This window comes from Terrapene carolina, unplaced genomic scaffold (assembly GCF_002925995.2).
Source record: "Terrapene carolina triunguis isolate 2854851 unplaced genomic scaffold, T_m_triunguis-2.0 Scaffold461, whole genome shotgun sequence".
In the NCBI taxonomy this organism is placed as follows: Eukaryota; Metazoa; Chordata; order Testudines; family Emydidae; genus Terrapene; species Terrapene triunguis.
In genome coordinates, this window is record NW_020664812.1 from 2,130,798 (window position 1) to 2,146,540 (window position 15,743).

Consider the following 15,743-nt stretch of genomic DNA (forward strand, 5'->3'; position numbering starts at 1 on the left):
CCCCCCCCCCCCCCCCCCCCCCCCCCCCCCCCCCCCCCCGCCAGGCATGGAACCTAAGAGTCTGGGCTCCTCTACTTCTTCCCTCCCCTCTCAGAGCCGAGGGTCCAACCCAGAGTCACTAGGGAGCTTAATTTGCATTTATTCAGATTCTTAGTTTCTCCATTTTTTTATGATGTTAGTATGTAGAGAATATTTCATTTCTTTTCTAGATTATTAATGTATATGTTTTTACCCCATTTGATGGCAATTCAAATTCCATTGAAATGTACAAACTCAGCATTTTAGATATATTTATTAACTAAAACTACCATAAACATTCTGGATACTCAGGGGGAAAGAGTTATTGAACCATGTTTTGCCTTAAAAGTTAGCTGAGTTAATAAATGGTTTATTTAGCTAGATAACCGGCTGCCGAAACTGTTAAACAGCTACTGTTCTGTAGCTAGTAAATTGTACTGATTGTTTCCTGTCAGTGTAAAGATAGAGCCTTGGGCAGGACTAGTGTAGAGTTGCATGGACCCGCTGCTATAATAGCTGGAGCAGGATTTAAAAAGTCCTGCGTAGTGCACTACTTCAAGATGTTAGAGCTAATAGATCTTGTCATAGAATCATAGAATATCAGGGTTGGAAGGGACCTCAGGAGGTCATCTAGTCCAACCCCCTGCTCAAAGCAGGACCAATTCCCAACTAAATCATCCCAGCCAGGGCTTTGTCAAGCCTGACCTTAAAAACCTCTAATTAAGGAGATTCACCACCTCCCTAGGTAACCCATTTCAGTGCTTCACCACCCTCCTAGTGAAAAAGTTATTCCTAATATCCAACCTAAACCTCCCCCACTGCAACTTGAGACCATTGCTCCTTGTTCTGTCATCGGGTACCACTGAGAACAGTCTAGATCCATCCTCTTTGAAACCCCCTTTCAAGTAGTTGAAAGCAGCTATCAAATCCCCCCTCATTCTTCTCTTCTGCAGACTAAACAATCCCAGTTCCCTCAGCTTCTCCTCATAAGTCATATGCTCCAGCCCCCTAATCATTTTTGTTGCCCTCCGCTGGACTCTTTCCAATTTTTCCACATCCTTCTTGTAGTGTGGGGCCCAAAACTGAACACAGTACTCCAGATGAGGCCTCACCAATGTCGAATAGAGGGGAATGACAACGTCCCTCGATCTGCTGGCAATGCCCCTACTTATACAGCCCAAAATGCTGTTAGCCTTCTTGGCAACAAGGGCACACTGTCAGCTCATCTTGTCCACTGTAACCCCTAGGTCCTTTTCTGCAGAACTGCTGCCTAGCCCCTAGTCTGTAGCAGTCCATGGGATTCTTCCGTCCTAAGTGCAGAACTCTGCACTTGTCCTTGTTGAACCTCATCAGATTTCTTTTGGACCAATCCTCTAATTTGTCTAGGTCCCTCTGTATCCTATCCCTACCCTCCAGCATATCTACCACTCCTCCCAGTTTAGTGTCATCTGCAAACTTGCTGAGGGTGCAGTCCACGCCATCCTCCAGATCATTAATGAAGATATTGAAAAAAAAACGGCCCCAGGACTGACCTTTGGGGCGCTCCGTTTGATACCGGCTACCAGCTAGACATGGAGCCATTGATCACTACCTGTTGAGCCCGACGATCTAACCAGCTTTCTATCCACCTTATAGTCCATTCATCCAGCCCATGCTTCTTTAACTTGCCGGCAAAAATACTGTGGGAGACCGTATCAAAAGCTTTGCTAAAGTCAAGGAATAACACATCCACTGCTTTCCCCTCATCCACAGAGCCAGTTATCTCATCATAGAAGGCAATTAGGTTAGTCAGGCACGACTTCCCCTTGGTGAATCCATGCTGACTGTTCCTGATCACTTTCTTCTCCTCTAAGTGCTTCAGAATTGATTCTTTGAGGACCTGCTCCATGATTTTTCCAGGGACTGAGGTAGGCTGACTGGTCTGTAGTTCCCCGGATCCTCCTTCTTCCCTTTTTTAAAGATGGGCACTACATTAGCCTTTTTCCAGTCATCCGGGACCTCCCCCGATCGCCATGAGTTTTCAAAGATAATGGCCAATGGCTCCGCAATCACATCCGCCAACTCCTTTAGCACCCTCGGATGCACCACATCCGGCCCCATGGACTTGTGCTCATCCAGCTTTTCTAAATAGTCCTGAACCACTTCTTTCTCCACAGAGGCCTGGTCACCTCCTCCCCGTGCTGTGCTGCCCAGTGCAGTAGTCTGGGAGCTAACCTTGTTTGTGAAGACAGAGGCAGAAAAAGCATTGAGTACATTAGCTTTTTCCACATCCTCTGTCACTAGGTTGCCTCCCTCGTTCAATAAGGGGCCCACACTTTCCTTGACCACCTTCTTGTTGCTAACATACCTGAAGAAATCCTTCTTGTTACTCTTAACATCTCTTGCTAGCTGCAACTCCAAGTGTAATTTGGCCTTCCTGATTTCACTCCTGCATGCCTGAGCAATATTTTTATACTCCTCCCTGGTCATTTGTCCAATCTTCAATTTCTTGTAAGCTTCTTTTTTGTGTTCAAGATCAGCAAGGATTTCCCTGTTAAGCCAAGCTGGTCGCCTGCCATATTTACTATTCTTTCTACACATCGGGATGGTTTGTTCCTGCAACCTCAATAAGGATTCTTTAAAATACAGCCAGCTCTCCCAGACTCCTTTCCCCCTCATGTTATCCTCCCAGGGGATCCTGCCCATCAGTTCCCTGAGGGAGTCAAAGTCTGCTTTTCTGAAGTCCAGGGTCCGTGTTCTGATGCTCTCCTTTCTTCCTTGTGTCAGGATCCTGAACTTGACCATCTCATGGTCACTGCCTCCCAGGTTCCCATCTACTTTTGCTTCCCCTACTAATTCTTCCCTGTTTGTGAGCAGCAGGTCAAGAAGAGCTCTGCGCCTAGTTGGTTCCTCTAGCACTTGCACCAGGAAATTGTCCCCTACACTTTCCAAAAACTTCCTGGGTTGTCTGTGCACTGCTGTATTGCTCTCCCAGCAGATATCAGGGTGATTGAAATCCCCCATGAGAACCAGGGCCTGTGATTTAGTAATTTCTGTTAGTTGTTGAAAGAGAGCCTCGTCCACCTCATCCCCCTGGTCTGGTGGTCTATAGCAGACTCCCAGCACGACATCACCCTTGTTGCTCCCACTTCTAAACTTAATCCAGAGACCCTCAGGTTTTTCTGCAGTTTCATACCGGAGCTCTGAGCAGTCATACTGCTCTCTTACATACAATGCAACTCCCCCACATTTTTTGCCCTGCCTGTCTTTCCTGAACCGTTTATATCCATCCATGACAGTACTCCAGTCATGTGAGTTATCCCACCAAGTCTGTTATTCCAATCACATCATCGTTTCTTGACTGTGCCAGGACTTCCAGTTCTCCCTGCTTGTTTCCCAGGCTTCTTGCATTTGTGTATAGGCACTTAAGATAACTTGCTGATCGTCCTGCTTTCTCAGTATGAGGCAGGAGTCCTCCCCTCTTGCGCTCTCCTGCTCGTGCTTCCTCCCAGTATCCTACTTCCCCACTTACCACAGGGCTTTGGTATCCTTCCCCCGGTGAACCTAGTTTAAAGCCCTCCTCACTAGGTCAGCCAGCCTGCTTGCGAAGATGCTCTTCCCTCTCTTTGTTAGGTGGAGCCCGTCTCTGCCTAGCACTCCTCCTTCTTGGAACACCATCCCATGGTCAAAAATCCAAAGCCTTCTCTCCGACACCATAGCCATTCGTTGACCTCCACGATTCGACGGTCTCTACCCTGGTCTTTTCCTTCCACAGGGAGGATGGACTGAGAACACCACTTGCGCCTCAAACTCCTTTATCCTTCTTCCCAGAGCCACGTAGTCTGCAGTCATCCGCTCAAGGTCATTCTTGGCAGTATCATTGGTGCCCATGTGGAGAAGCAGGAAGGGGTAGTGATCCAAGGGCTTGATGAGTCTCGGCAGTCTCTCCATCACATCGTGAATCCTAGCTCCTGGCAAGCAGCACACTTCTCGGTTTTCCCGGTCGGGACGGCAGATAGATGACTCAGTCCCCCTGAGGAGGGAGTCCCCAACCACCTCCACCCACCTCCTTCTCTTGGCAGCAGTGGTCATGGAACCCCCATCCCTAGGACAGGGCATCTCATGCCTTCCAATCGGTGGAGTCTCCTTCTGCTCCCTTCCCTCAGATGTATCATCTAGTCCACTCTCCACATTAGTACCTGTGGAAAGAACATGAAAACGGTTGCTCACCTGTATCTGCATTGCTGGTACATGGACGCTCCTCTTGCTTCTTCTGGAGGTGACATGCTGCCAAATTTCTTCACCATCCCTCTGTCCCCGCTGTGCAGCCTACTCTGATTCTTCAGAATGTTGTGCCCGTAGAAGCAAATCCTGACGTCTGTCCAGGAAATCTTCATTTTCTCTTATGCAACGCAGGGTCAATACTTGTTTCTCCAGACCTTGAACCTTCTCTTCCAATGTGGAGACCAGCTTGCACTTTGTACAGACAAAGTCGTTTGTTTCCTGTGGAAGAAAAACAAACATGGCACATCCCCTGCAGGTCACAACAGCTGATCGCTCACCATCCATAGCACCTTCCTTCTAAGAGCTTCCTCAGCTGCTGCAGCAACTACTCAGAGGAGCCTCCAAGTTGAATGTCTGTGGGCTCTCCCCAGGCGAACTCCCAGTCAAACTCCCTCTGCTGTTCGCCACTCAGCTGATCCTCTCTCAGCTCGCTTGTATTCATAGACTGGAAGAGAAAAACAAGCTTTCCTGCTTTTTTTTTTAACTCCCATTTGGTTTCTTAATGTGGAGTAAACTGGTTAATGAATGAACTGCATTGAGGGCAATGTCGTCTCTGCGCTGCAGCAAAGGCTGGTTTAGCCCTCTCCCAAACTCTAGTTCCAGCCACTGACTTTTACTGGTTTGGTGGCCTGACTTTCTAGAACAGTGGTTTTCAAACTGCGGGTCACATCCCAGTACTGGGTTTCGAAATGTAAGGCACTGGTCAGCACTGCCGACCGGGCTGTTAAAAGTCCTGTCGGCGGTGCTGCCCGGCTAAGGCAGGTTACTCGCTACCTGTTCTGACACAGCACTGCGCCCTGGAAGTGGCCAGCAGCAGGTCCGGCTCCTAGGCAGGCTTGCGTGCCTCCACTTAGGAACCAGACCTGCTACTGGCTGTTTCCGGGGCACAGCATGGTCCACAGTGCCAGGATAGGCAGGAAGCCTGCCTTAGCACCCCAGCTGCGCTGCTGACTGGAAGCCATCTGAGGTAACCCCATGCCCCAATCTCCAGCCCTGAGCCCCCCCAAACCTGGAGCCCCTTCCTGCACCCCAAATCCCTCATCCCTGGCCCCACCCCAGAGCCCTAAGCTCCTCCTGCACCCCAACCCCCTGGCCCAGCCCCGAGCCCCCTCCTGCACCCAAACTCCTCATCCCCAGCCCAGAGCCTGCACCCCCAGCCTAGAGCTCTGGCCCCCTCCTGCACCCCAAGACCCAGCCCAGAGCCCCCTCCCACAACCTGAACCCCTCATTCCGAGCCCCACTCTGCAGCCCTCACCCCTGCACCCCAACCCTGGCCCAGCCCTGAGCCCCTCCCTCACCCCAAACCCCCCATCCCCAACTCCATTGGGTCGCGGCCATCAACAGTTTTCTTCAACTGGGTCACTAGAAAAAAAGTTTGAAAACAACTGTTCTATAGAATATATCAGCAAACGTGTACTGCTTAACATTGGATAATTGTAATTCAATTATTTCAATAGAATATAGTAAAATTAGGACATAACATAAGATGTCTATTTCAAATTTATTTTAAAATTGATTCATTTTTCTTAACCGGAATTTAATTTAAATAAAAAATCCAATTTAGATTTTGAAAAACTAATTAAAAATCAATTTTTATCTGTTCTGATTCACAGCCTCCCTGCTCTAACCACTATACCCCCTTCCGAGCCAGGGGTAGAACCCAGGAGTTCTGCACTAACCACTAGGCCTCACTCCTATTTCTCTCTGCTATTTGACCTATCTAGACTCATAGGGCTAGAAGGGACCGCAGGGGTCATCTAGTCTAAGCACCTGCCAAGATGCAGGATTTGTTGTGTCTAAACCATCCAAGACAGATGGCTCCAGCCTCCTTTTGAAAATCTCCAGTGAAGGAACTTCCACAACTTCCCTAGGTGTCTGTTCCATTGTCCCACTGTTTTTTACTGTTAGGAAGTTTTTCCTCAGATTTAATATAAATCTACTGTGCTGTAGTTTGAACCCGTTGCCTCTTGTCCTGCCCTCCATGGCAAGAGAGAGCAACTGTTCTCCATCTTTTTTTATGGCAGCCTTTCAAGTAGTTGAAGACCACTATCATGTTCCCCACTTAATCTCCTCTTTTCCAAACTACATCTACCCATTCCTTCAGCCTTTGCTCAGATGGTTTGCAGTCCATCTCTTTGATCATCTTTGTCGCTCACCTCTGGATCATTTCCAGTTTCTCTACATCCTTTCTATACATTGGTGACCAAAACTGAACACAGTACTCCAGCTGAGGCCTAACCAGCACCAAGTAGAGTGGTACTGTCACCTCCCATGACTTGCATGCTGGGCGTCTGTTAATGCAACCCAAAATTGCATTTGCTTTTTTTTGCAACCACATTGCATTGCTGATTCATGTTGAGGTTGTGATCCACCACAGCTCCCAGATTCTTCTCAGCAATGCTGCTGCCAAGCCAGTAATCCCCCATTCTGTATGTGTGCATTTGGATTTTCTTCCCTAAGTGTAGCACCTGACATTTGTCTTTGTTGAATTTCATTTTGTTGCCTATAGCCCAGTTCTCCAATTTATCAAGATCCCTCTGAATTTTAGATCTATCCTCCAAAGTGTTTGCAAACCCCCACACCCACCAACCCCCGCTTTGTGTCATCTGCAAATTTGATCAGTTTGCTCTCTATTTCTACTTCTGAGTCATTAATAAAGATGTTAAACACTGGACCCAGAACAGATCCCTGTGGAACCCCACTTGATACCTCCTTCCAATCTGACATCGTTCCATTAATAGTTACTCTTTGTTTGCGGTTGTTTAACCAATTATGTATCCACTCAATGGTAGTTCTATCGAGCCTGCATTTCTCCAGCTTACTTATCAGACTGTCATGTGGGACTGTGTCAAAAGTAGGGCTCTCGATTAATCGCAGTTAACTCACACGATCAACTAAAAAAATGAATCGTGATTAATTGCAGTTTTAATCACATTGTTAAACAATAGAAGACCAATTGAAATTTATTTAAATATTTTTGGATGTTTTTCTACATTTTCAAATATATTGATTTCAATTACAACACAAAATACAAAGTATACCGTGCTCACTTTATATTATTTTTTATTACAAATATTTGCACTATAAAAATTATAAACAAAAGAAATAGTATTTTTCAATTCACCTCATACAAGTACTGCAGTGCAATTTCTTTATCATGAAAGTGCAACTTGCGGGGGTTTTTGTTACACAACTGCACTAAAAAACAAAACAATGTAAAACTTTAGAGCTTACAAGTTCACTGAGTTCTACTTCTTGTTCAGCCAGTTGCTAAGTCAAGCAAGTTTGTTTACATTTACGGGCAATAAAGCTGCCAGCTTCTCATTTACAATGTTGACTGAAAGTGAGAACAGGTGTTCGCATGGCACTCTTGTAGCTGTCATTGCAAGGTATTTACGTGCCAGATATACTAAACATTCATATGCCCCTTTATGCTTCTACCACCATTCCAGAGGTCATGCTTCCATGCTGATGATGCTTGTTTAAAAAAAAAAAAAAAAACACATTAATTAAATTTGTGACTCAACTCCTTGGAGGAGAGTTTTATGTCTCCTGTTCTGTTTTACCCGCTTTCTGTCATATATTTCGTGTTATGCCAGTCTCAGATGATGACCCAGCACATGTTGTTCGTTTTAAGAACACTTTCACTGCAGATTTGACAAAATGCGAAGAAGGTACCAATGTGAGATTTCTAAAGATAGCTACAGCACTTGACCCAAGGTTTAAGAATCTGAACTTGCCTTCCAAAATCTGAGAGGGACGAGGTGTGGAGCATGCTTTCAGAAGTCTTAAAAGAGCCACACTCCAATGCAGAAACTGCAGAACTCGAACCACCAAAAAAGAAAATCAGCTTTCTCCTGGTGGCATCTGACTCAGATGATGAAAATGAACATGCATCGGTTCGCACTGCTTTGGATCGTTATCAAGCAGAACCCGCCATAAGCATGGACGTGTGTCCTCTGGAATGGTGGTCGAAGCATGAAGGGACATGTGAACTTTAGCGCATCTGGCACGTAAATATCTTGCGACGCTGGCTACAAAGTGCCAGGCCAATGCCAGTTCTCACTTTCAGGTGACATTGTAAACAAGAAATGGGCAGCATTAAATCCTGCAAATGTAAACAATCTTGTCTGTTGGAGCGATTGGCTGAACAAGAAGTAGGACTGAGTGAACGTGTAGGCTCTAAAGTTTTACATTGTTTTATTTTTGAATGCAGTTTTTTTTGTACATAATTCTACATTTGTAACTTCAACTTTCATGATAAAGAGATTACACTACACTACACTACTTGTATTAGGTGAATTGAAAGATATTTCTTGTTTTTTACAGTGCAAATATTTGTAATAAAAATAAAGTGAGCACTATACACTTTGCATTCTGTATTGTAATTGAAATCAATATATTTGAAAATGTAGAAAACACCCAGAAATATTTAAACAAATGGTATTCTGTTATTATTTAACAGCACGATTAATCGCAATTAATTTTTTTAATTGCTTGACAACCCTAATCAAAAGCCTTGCTGAAGTCCAGGTATATTCTTTCCACTGCATTGCTCCTATCCACCAAATCCTGTCAAAGAAGGAAATCAAGCTGTTTTGGTGTGATTTGTTCTTGGTAAATCCATACTGGCTGCTGGTGATCACCCCTTCATCCTCCAGGTGTTCGCAAATGGAATGTTTCATACATTGCTCTAGTACCTTCCCAGGTACTGAGGCCAGGCTGAGTGGTCTATAGTTCCCTGGCTCCTTCTTTTCCCCCTTTTTAAATATGGGCACTGCGTTCGCTCTTCTCCAGTGTTCCAGGACCTCTCCTGTCAGCCATTAATTTACAAATGCTATCACCAGTGGCTCTGATATTTCTTCAGCACCCTCGGGTGAATAGCATCTGGCCCGGGTGATTTGAATTCGTTCAAATTAGTCAGAAAATCTCTCATGTCCCTCTAGTCCCTTTGTTCCCCCCATCCCTATCTGATGGGGGGGATGGGAGCGTCTGACTCTTGTTGCCCAGCTGGGCTCAGGGCCCTGGTTCTTGGCTCCCCGGCAGCTGGGTGGGATCAGATCGGATGTGAGACCTTCGCTGCTCAGAGGGAGCTTCACCCCTCCCCTGAGCTGCGGTCATGGCACTCTGGGGTGTCCAGCTCTCACCCTGCCTATCTGTGGCTGTCCTAGGATGAGCTGCCTGTGCTGGCTATCTCCAGGCCCCAGACTGGCCTGTCCTTCCTTGCCCCGGAGCCCGAGGACCTGGAGGATCTCTACAGCCGCTACAAGGTGAGCTGGGGGCTGGGGTGGCGGGAGAGGGTTGCCCTTGGATGGGAGATGTGTGGGGAGGGTAGGCCCCAGGGTGGGAGCAGCCCTAGGACCGGATGGTGGGGATAGGGGTGCTGGGACGGCAGGCCCTGAAGGGGATGCCCTCGGCGGGAGCTGTGGGTGGCAGGCTGGGATGGCAGGCCCCGAGGTGGGGGCAGCATGTGCCCTTGGCCCGGAGTTGGGATCTGATGACACTTCTGACCAGGGTCGCGAGACCAGGGACTTGGGAGATCTGGGCCCCAGTAACCTCCGGTGGGTTTGGTTCTTCCAGTCCCATTCCCCTCTGCTGCACGGTGCCCCTGGAAGCCCACTTCTCTGCAGGGCACCCAGCCGCAGTGCTGAGCGGGGAGCTGCCTGGTGCCCGGCCCGTGGAGCCACTTCCTCTAGCAGCTACTGCAGGCACCTGAGCAGACAGACAGCCCCTCCTCCCTGCTCTGTCTGTCTGTCCGTCCGTAGAAGCTGCAGCAGGAGCTGGAGTTCCTGGAGGTGCAGGAGGAGTACATCAAGGACGAGCAGAAGAACCTGAAGAAGGAGTTCTTGCACGCGCAGGAGGAGGTGAAGCGCATCCAGAGCATCCCGTTGGTCATCGGCCAGTTCCTGGAGGCCGTGGACCAGAACACGGCCATTGTGGGCTCTACCACAGGTGCAGCTAGGGGGCTGCAGGAAGGGGATTGGGGGATTGGGGGAGAGGGGAACTGCGCACAGGGGTCCGGCCCCCGGCTTTGCCTAGCTTACCCCCTTCTGCCTCTCACCCGCAGGCTCCAATTACTACGTGCGGATCCTGAGCACCATTGACCGGGAGCTGCTGAAGCCCAACGCTTCAGTGGCCCTGCACAAGCACAGCAACGCGCTGGTGGATGTGCTGCCACCCGAGGCTGACAGCAGCATTATGATGCTGACATCAGGTGGGTGCTCCCTGCGCCAGCCCCAGGGGCAGCCGGTGCCACAGGGAGCAGCGTGCCCAGTGCCTATGGGGACGGAGGTCTCCCAGCTGTGCTGGGCAGCTGAGGGTCCCACGGGTGTGTGGGTGGCCGCAGTCCCATGGGCGTACAGGGGTCTCACGCCCATGCTGGGCATGCAGGGAGTGCTGGACAGGGGAGGTGGGGGTCCCCTGGCTGTGCTGGACAGGGGGGTGGGGTTCCCCTAGGTGTGCTGTGCGTGCAGGGGGTGTAGGTTTTGTGGGGAGCAGAGGTCCCCTGGCTGTGCTGGGTAGGGGAGGCATGGGTCCCCTAGACATGTTGGGCTCAGCCCTGGTGTGTGCCCACAGATCAGAAACCGGACGTGATGTACGCTGACATCGGCGGGATGGACATCCAGAAGCAGGAGGTGAGGGAGGCCGTGGAGCTGCCTCTCACCCACTTTGAGCTCTACAAGCAGGTGAGTGTGTGTGGGGTGGGGGCGAGACTGGGCCGGCTGGGACTACATCCTGGGTGGCTGTGCCCTGCGCTGGGGCTGAGCTTCGTCCTGCAGGCTGAGCATGGGCGCTCGTCTCACTGTGCCCTGCAGCTGGGAGGGCTCCTGGGGGCCTCAGGGCTGTGCACTCGGGGGCTGGGCTGCGGTTGGCAAGTCAGTCAGATCAGGAGAGGCACAGAACCCTTGACTCTGGGCTGCAACGGATGTGACTGGTGTCAGGACCCCAGCCCACCAGCTTCCTGGGCTCCTCAAGGGCGGGATGGGGGAGCCCCCAGTAACCCCCTCTGTCCCCCTCAGATCGGCATTGACCCCCCACGCGGCGTCCTGATGTACGGCCCCCCCGGCTGTGGGAAGACTATGCTGGCCAAAGCCGTGGCCCATCACACCACAGGTGAGCAGGGTGCTGGACTGCGGGGGGAAGGGGGAGCACCAGTGCCCAGCTGGTACCGTGGGAGTCTGTCAAGGATGCCTGGGTTCTATAGCGCAAAGGTGCCAGGTGACCTGTGGTCCCAGCTCAAAGTCTGGAAAGGCTCCGGCTTTGTGCCCAGGAGGGTTGGTGCTGCAGGTGCCAGGGACTGGTGCCAGGGTTGTGTGGCCACAGGGAGCCTGTGGGTTGTCCCAGGGAGTGCCTGTCCCATGGGGGGCATCTGTCACGGCCAGGGCTGGAGGGGGGCTGCTGCCCTGCAGGGGAGCTGGGCACTAATGCTGTCTGCCCATCTGTCCAGCTGCCTTCATCCGCGTGGTGGGCTCGGAGTTTGTGCAGAAGTACCTGGGTGAGGGGCCGCGCATGGTGCGGGACGTCTTCAGGCTGGCCAAGGAGAACGCGCCCGCCATCATCTTCATAGACGAGATTGACGCCATCGCCACCAAGCGCTTCGACGCCCAGACAGGGGGTGAGCTGGAGGTGGGGCACTGGGCCCACCCCTCTGGGGGCGCAATCTCCCATCTGGTCCCCAGGGCTGGCTCAGGGGAGCGGGAATGGGACATGGGGCCTCTCCCCTCTAGGGCACTGGACCCAAGTCCCAGCAGGCGGGGGGAGCAGAGAGCTGCAGCCCCCACCTCCCTCCTTGTAGATGTCAGTGTTACACTTGGGTGAGCCCCTCACTCCTCAGGTTCTGGCCAGTCCCATGGTGGGCAGTGGGGTGGGGAGTGGGCAGGTCTGTGGGGATTGCGAGGGAGGTTGGGGCAGCAGGGTTGGGGGTAGTGGCGGAGATGTGCAACTGTGGGGTGGCAGTGCTGGGCAGAGCCGAGTTGCATGGGGCGGGGACAATAGTGGCAGGCGATTGAGGGGAGGGGATAAGGGGTGGGAGGGAGGAGGGGCTGGAGGGAAGGAGGTGGGGTGGGCGGGGGAGGGGGTAGATAATGTGGGGGCAGGGGTGTCCGTGCCCTGTGCTGGCTCTCCAGGTGCCCCGCTCACCAGGCTGTGCCCCTCTCACCAGCCGACAGGGAGGTGCAGCGCATCCTGCTGGAGCTGCTCAACCAGATGGACGGCTTTGACCAGAACGTCAACGTCAAGGTGCGGAAGAGCAGGGGCTGGGATGTGGAGTGACGACGGGCATTGCTGTGCCAGCCCCCAGAGGCTGTGGGAGGTGGGGGGCTGAATGGGATAGGGGCACTGCTGTCCCAGCCAGGCTGGAGGAGTGTGAGGGGAATGGGGTACTGCTGTCCCAGCGAGGCCGGAGGGAGTGTGTGTGTCGGGGAGGGGATGGGGCACTGCAGTCCCAGCAAGGCTGGAAGGGGTTGGGGGCTGGATGGGCGGATGGGGCACTGCTGTCTCAGCGAAGCTGGAGGGGGCAGGACCCAGGGGGCTGAGTCTCCCCATTGGGGATGGGCAGAGGCGTGATCATACGCTCCTGTCCTCCAGGTGATCATGGCCACAAACCGGGCAGACACACTGGACCCTGCTCTGCTGCGGCCTGGCCGCCTTGACCGCAAGATTGAGTTCCCCCTGCCCGACCGGCGCCAGAAGCGCCTCATCTTCTCCACCATCACCAGCAAGATGAACCTGTCCGAGGAGGTGGACCTGGAGGACTGTATCCTGCCTGGAGCCCGGAACCGGGGGGGAGGGGTGGCACAGCAGGAAGACTGTCCCGCTGGGTGCCCAGCATGCAGTGGGGGGCATGGCAGGGAGGCTGCGTCCCGCTGGGTGCCTAGCACAGGGGGGAGGCTGCATCCTGCTGGCTGGCATGGGGGTGCACGGCGGGGAGGCTGCGTCCCATTGGCTGGCATGGGGGGGTAAGGTGGGGCAGCTGCATCCCACTGGGTGCCTGGCACTGAGGAAGGGGTGTCTCGGGCCCAGCTCATAAGAAGGTGCCCGTCAGCCCTGTGCTGCCCCACAAGGGATTGACCTAGTGACCTAGGCTACAGCTCTGCCCCACTCTCCCCGTGTCACACACACAGGCCGGAGAGTGCAGGGGGTGCACTGACCCAAGAACCCCTCCTCTCCCTGGGCAGCCCCGGCTGGAGGGGGTGTCTTCTGGCCACCTCCAGGGCTGGGGTCAGGGTGGGGTCAGGCCCCAGCGGCTGGCATGGCAGCTGGGAGCTGTCCTGTTCCCCTCTGACACGCGGCTGGACAGGGAGAGTACCAGGAGAGGGCATGGCTGGGGCTGCCTCCTGCTGGGCAGTGCCCGGCTCAGCATATGGACCGATTGGTTCATCGAGAGCGGGCAGCCGGACACCAGCCCACAGGGCAGGGGGTTGGGCCTGGCTCAGGCCGCAGGCCAAAGTAATGAGTCAGGAGGGCCCAGGACTCGCAGGGGGAACCTGGCATAGCCGAGCCGGTGCTGTCTGGTTCCGCTCAGGAGCTGGGGGATGGGGTGAAGCTGGCTCCTCCCTGTGCCTCCGGATCCACAGGGTCCAGAAAGGGTTGGGGGGACACTTGCCAAAAGATACATCCTCTGACTCTAGCCTCCAGCATGCCCGCTCCTCCTGTCTGGGTCCTCTGGGCTTGTCACCATGCCGATCTGCCCCCTTCCCCCCAGCCCGCCCAGGAGCCTCACAGGCCCTCGAGCTTGATCCCATCCCTCTGGGGAGCTGGTGTCCCTGCAGGGGGCAGAGGAGCCCGCCTGCTCCTAGGTTGGGAGAAGCCCATCAGGGTCCCCCTCCACAGTGCCCTGGCAGCCTCTCTGGCCTCCTGGTGTGTGGGGGAGGATTTGGAGTGGCGGGGGCTCCCAGGGGCCCTCTCACCATGGTCCAGCTCAGCTGCTGTGCAGACATTTCCCTCACTCCTCCCCAGATGTGGCCCGGCCGGATAAGATCTCAGGTGCCGACATCAACTCCATCTGCCAGGAGGTGAGTGCGGGGAGCTGGGGGCCATGGGGCAGGGCACCTGGGTGCCCCAGGCTGTGATATCTGAGGGTGGCGGTGTGTGGGTTGTGACCTGCTCCTTTTCTGGGGATCCCCCACTGCTCCCCCAAGCCAGCAGGACGCCCGCGTGGCAGGCTGAAGGAGCCCTGACTCTGAGATTACGGGGTCCTCTGCTGCTGGGCGCATGTGCATGGGGTGGGGGGGCACTGTGCCTGGCATCCCCTCCCCCCCCCCCCCCCACACACACACATACACATGTGCACATGGTGGGATGGGGGGGTGTCACTGCACCCAGTGTCATGCACCCCCACGCATGCCTGTATGTGCAGGAGGGGTCACTGTGCTCAGAACCACCCCACTCCCACGCATATGCCCATTGTGTACAGGGCAGGATTGGGGGTGGTCATTGCGCCTGGCGTCCCCCTCCTCATCCATGTGCACAGGGTGGGATGGGGGGTCACTGTGTCCAGCGTCACCACCCTACACATGTGCACATAGTGGGCAGGGGTCACTCCGCCTGGTGTCGCCCCCTCTCACATGTCCCCCGTGTGCTCAGGGCAGGATGTGGGGGTCACTGGGCCTCGTGGCAGCATCCCCACGCGTGTGCACAGGGCAGAATGGGGAGGTCACTGCGCCTGGCGGTGGCATCCCCACATGTGTGCCCAGGGTTGGGGGGTGACTGCGTCCAGCGGCGCCCCCTCACACGTGTCTCCGTATGCACAGGGCGGCATGCTGGCTGTGCGGGAGAACCGCTACATCGTCCTGGCCAAGGACTTCGAGAAGGCATACAAGACAGTTATCAAGAAGGACGAGCAGGAGCACGAGTTCTACAAATGAGGGGCCATGGGGGAGCGTGGGGCAGGCTTGAAATCCCTGCAATAAACCCAGCCCCATGCCTCTGCAGGGAGTGCTGGTGTCTGTCCTTGTGGCCTGACCCAGGGCCCTTGGGGGAGTGTGGAGCAGGCGAATATCCCACCACTCCCTTTCCCAGCCCTACACCTCTGGGGGAGTGCAGGGGTCTGTCCCTGCAGCCTGGACAGCTCCCACCAGCCCCCGCGTGCTGCATGGCAGCCCCCAATCTCTGATTGGAGGTGGCAGGTGGGGGGTAGAGCGAAGGGCCCAACTGTCCCAGGCAGGCGCTCTCCTGGCTTTCTCTATAGCAGCTGCTGCCCCCATAGCTCCCCTGCCCAATGCTGGGGGCAGAGCTGGCTCTGGCTGCAGTGGGCTGGGAACGCTGCCTATGGTGGGAGCAGAGAGGGAACAGCTGGAGAAGCCCTGAGGGCCCACGCCAGGGTTGTACCGTATGGTCTGTTCCCCAGACCCACAGCCCTGGGGCTTCCGGTTCATGTTCCCCAGATCCCAGCCTCCTCCCCACCGCCACCAACAGGGCTTCTGCCCTGTATTCCCTGGCCTCACAGACCCCTCTCCCCAAGC

At 53.8% G+C, this 15,743-nt stretch overlaps 1 protein-coding gene across 1 annotated transcript in view; it reads left to right on the top strand.

Moving 5' to 3' along the window:
• The window catches only part of PSMC4 (proteasome 26S subunit, ATPase 4), a 23,782-nt gene extending 8,570 nt beyond the window's left edge, over window positions 1-15,212 (top strand). The window contains exons 2-11 of the mRNA XM_026658573.1: window positions 9,453-9,551; window positions 10,047-10,233; window positions 10,349-10,495; window positions 10,858-10,967; window positions 11,301-11,394; window positions 11,729-11,896; window positions 12,443-12,519; window positions 12,868-13,036; window positions 14,239-14,294; window positions 15,033-15,212. Coding sequence (XP_026514358.1) covers window positions 9,453-9,551; window positions 10,047-10,233; window positions 10,349-10,495; window positions 10,858-10,967; window positions 11,301-11,394; window positions 11,729-11,896; window positions 12,443-12,519; window positions 12,868-13,036; window positions 14,239-14,294; window positions 15,033-15,146 — 1,221 coding nt within the window. The 3' untranslated portion in view covers window positions 15,147-15,212. The remainder of the gene's footprint in view (window positions 1-9,452; window positions 9,552-10,046; window positions 10,234-10,348; window positions 10,496-10,857; window positions 10,968-11,300; window positions 11,395-11,728; window positions 11,897-12,442; window positions 12,520-12,867; window positions 13,037-14,238; window positions 14,295-15,032) is intronic.
• The last annotated feature ends 531 nt before the right edge of the window (window positions 15,213-15,743 follow it).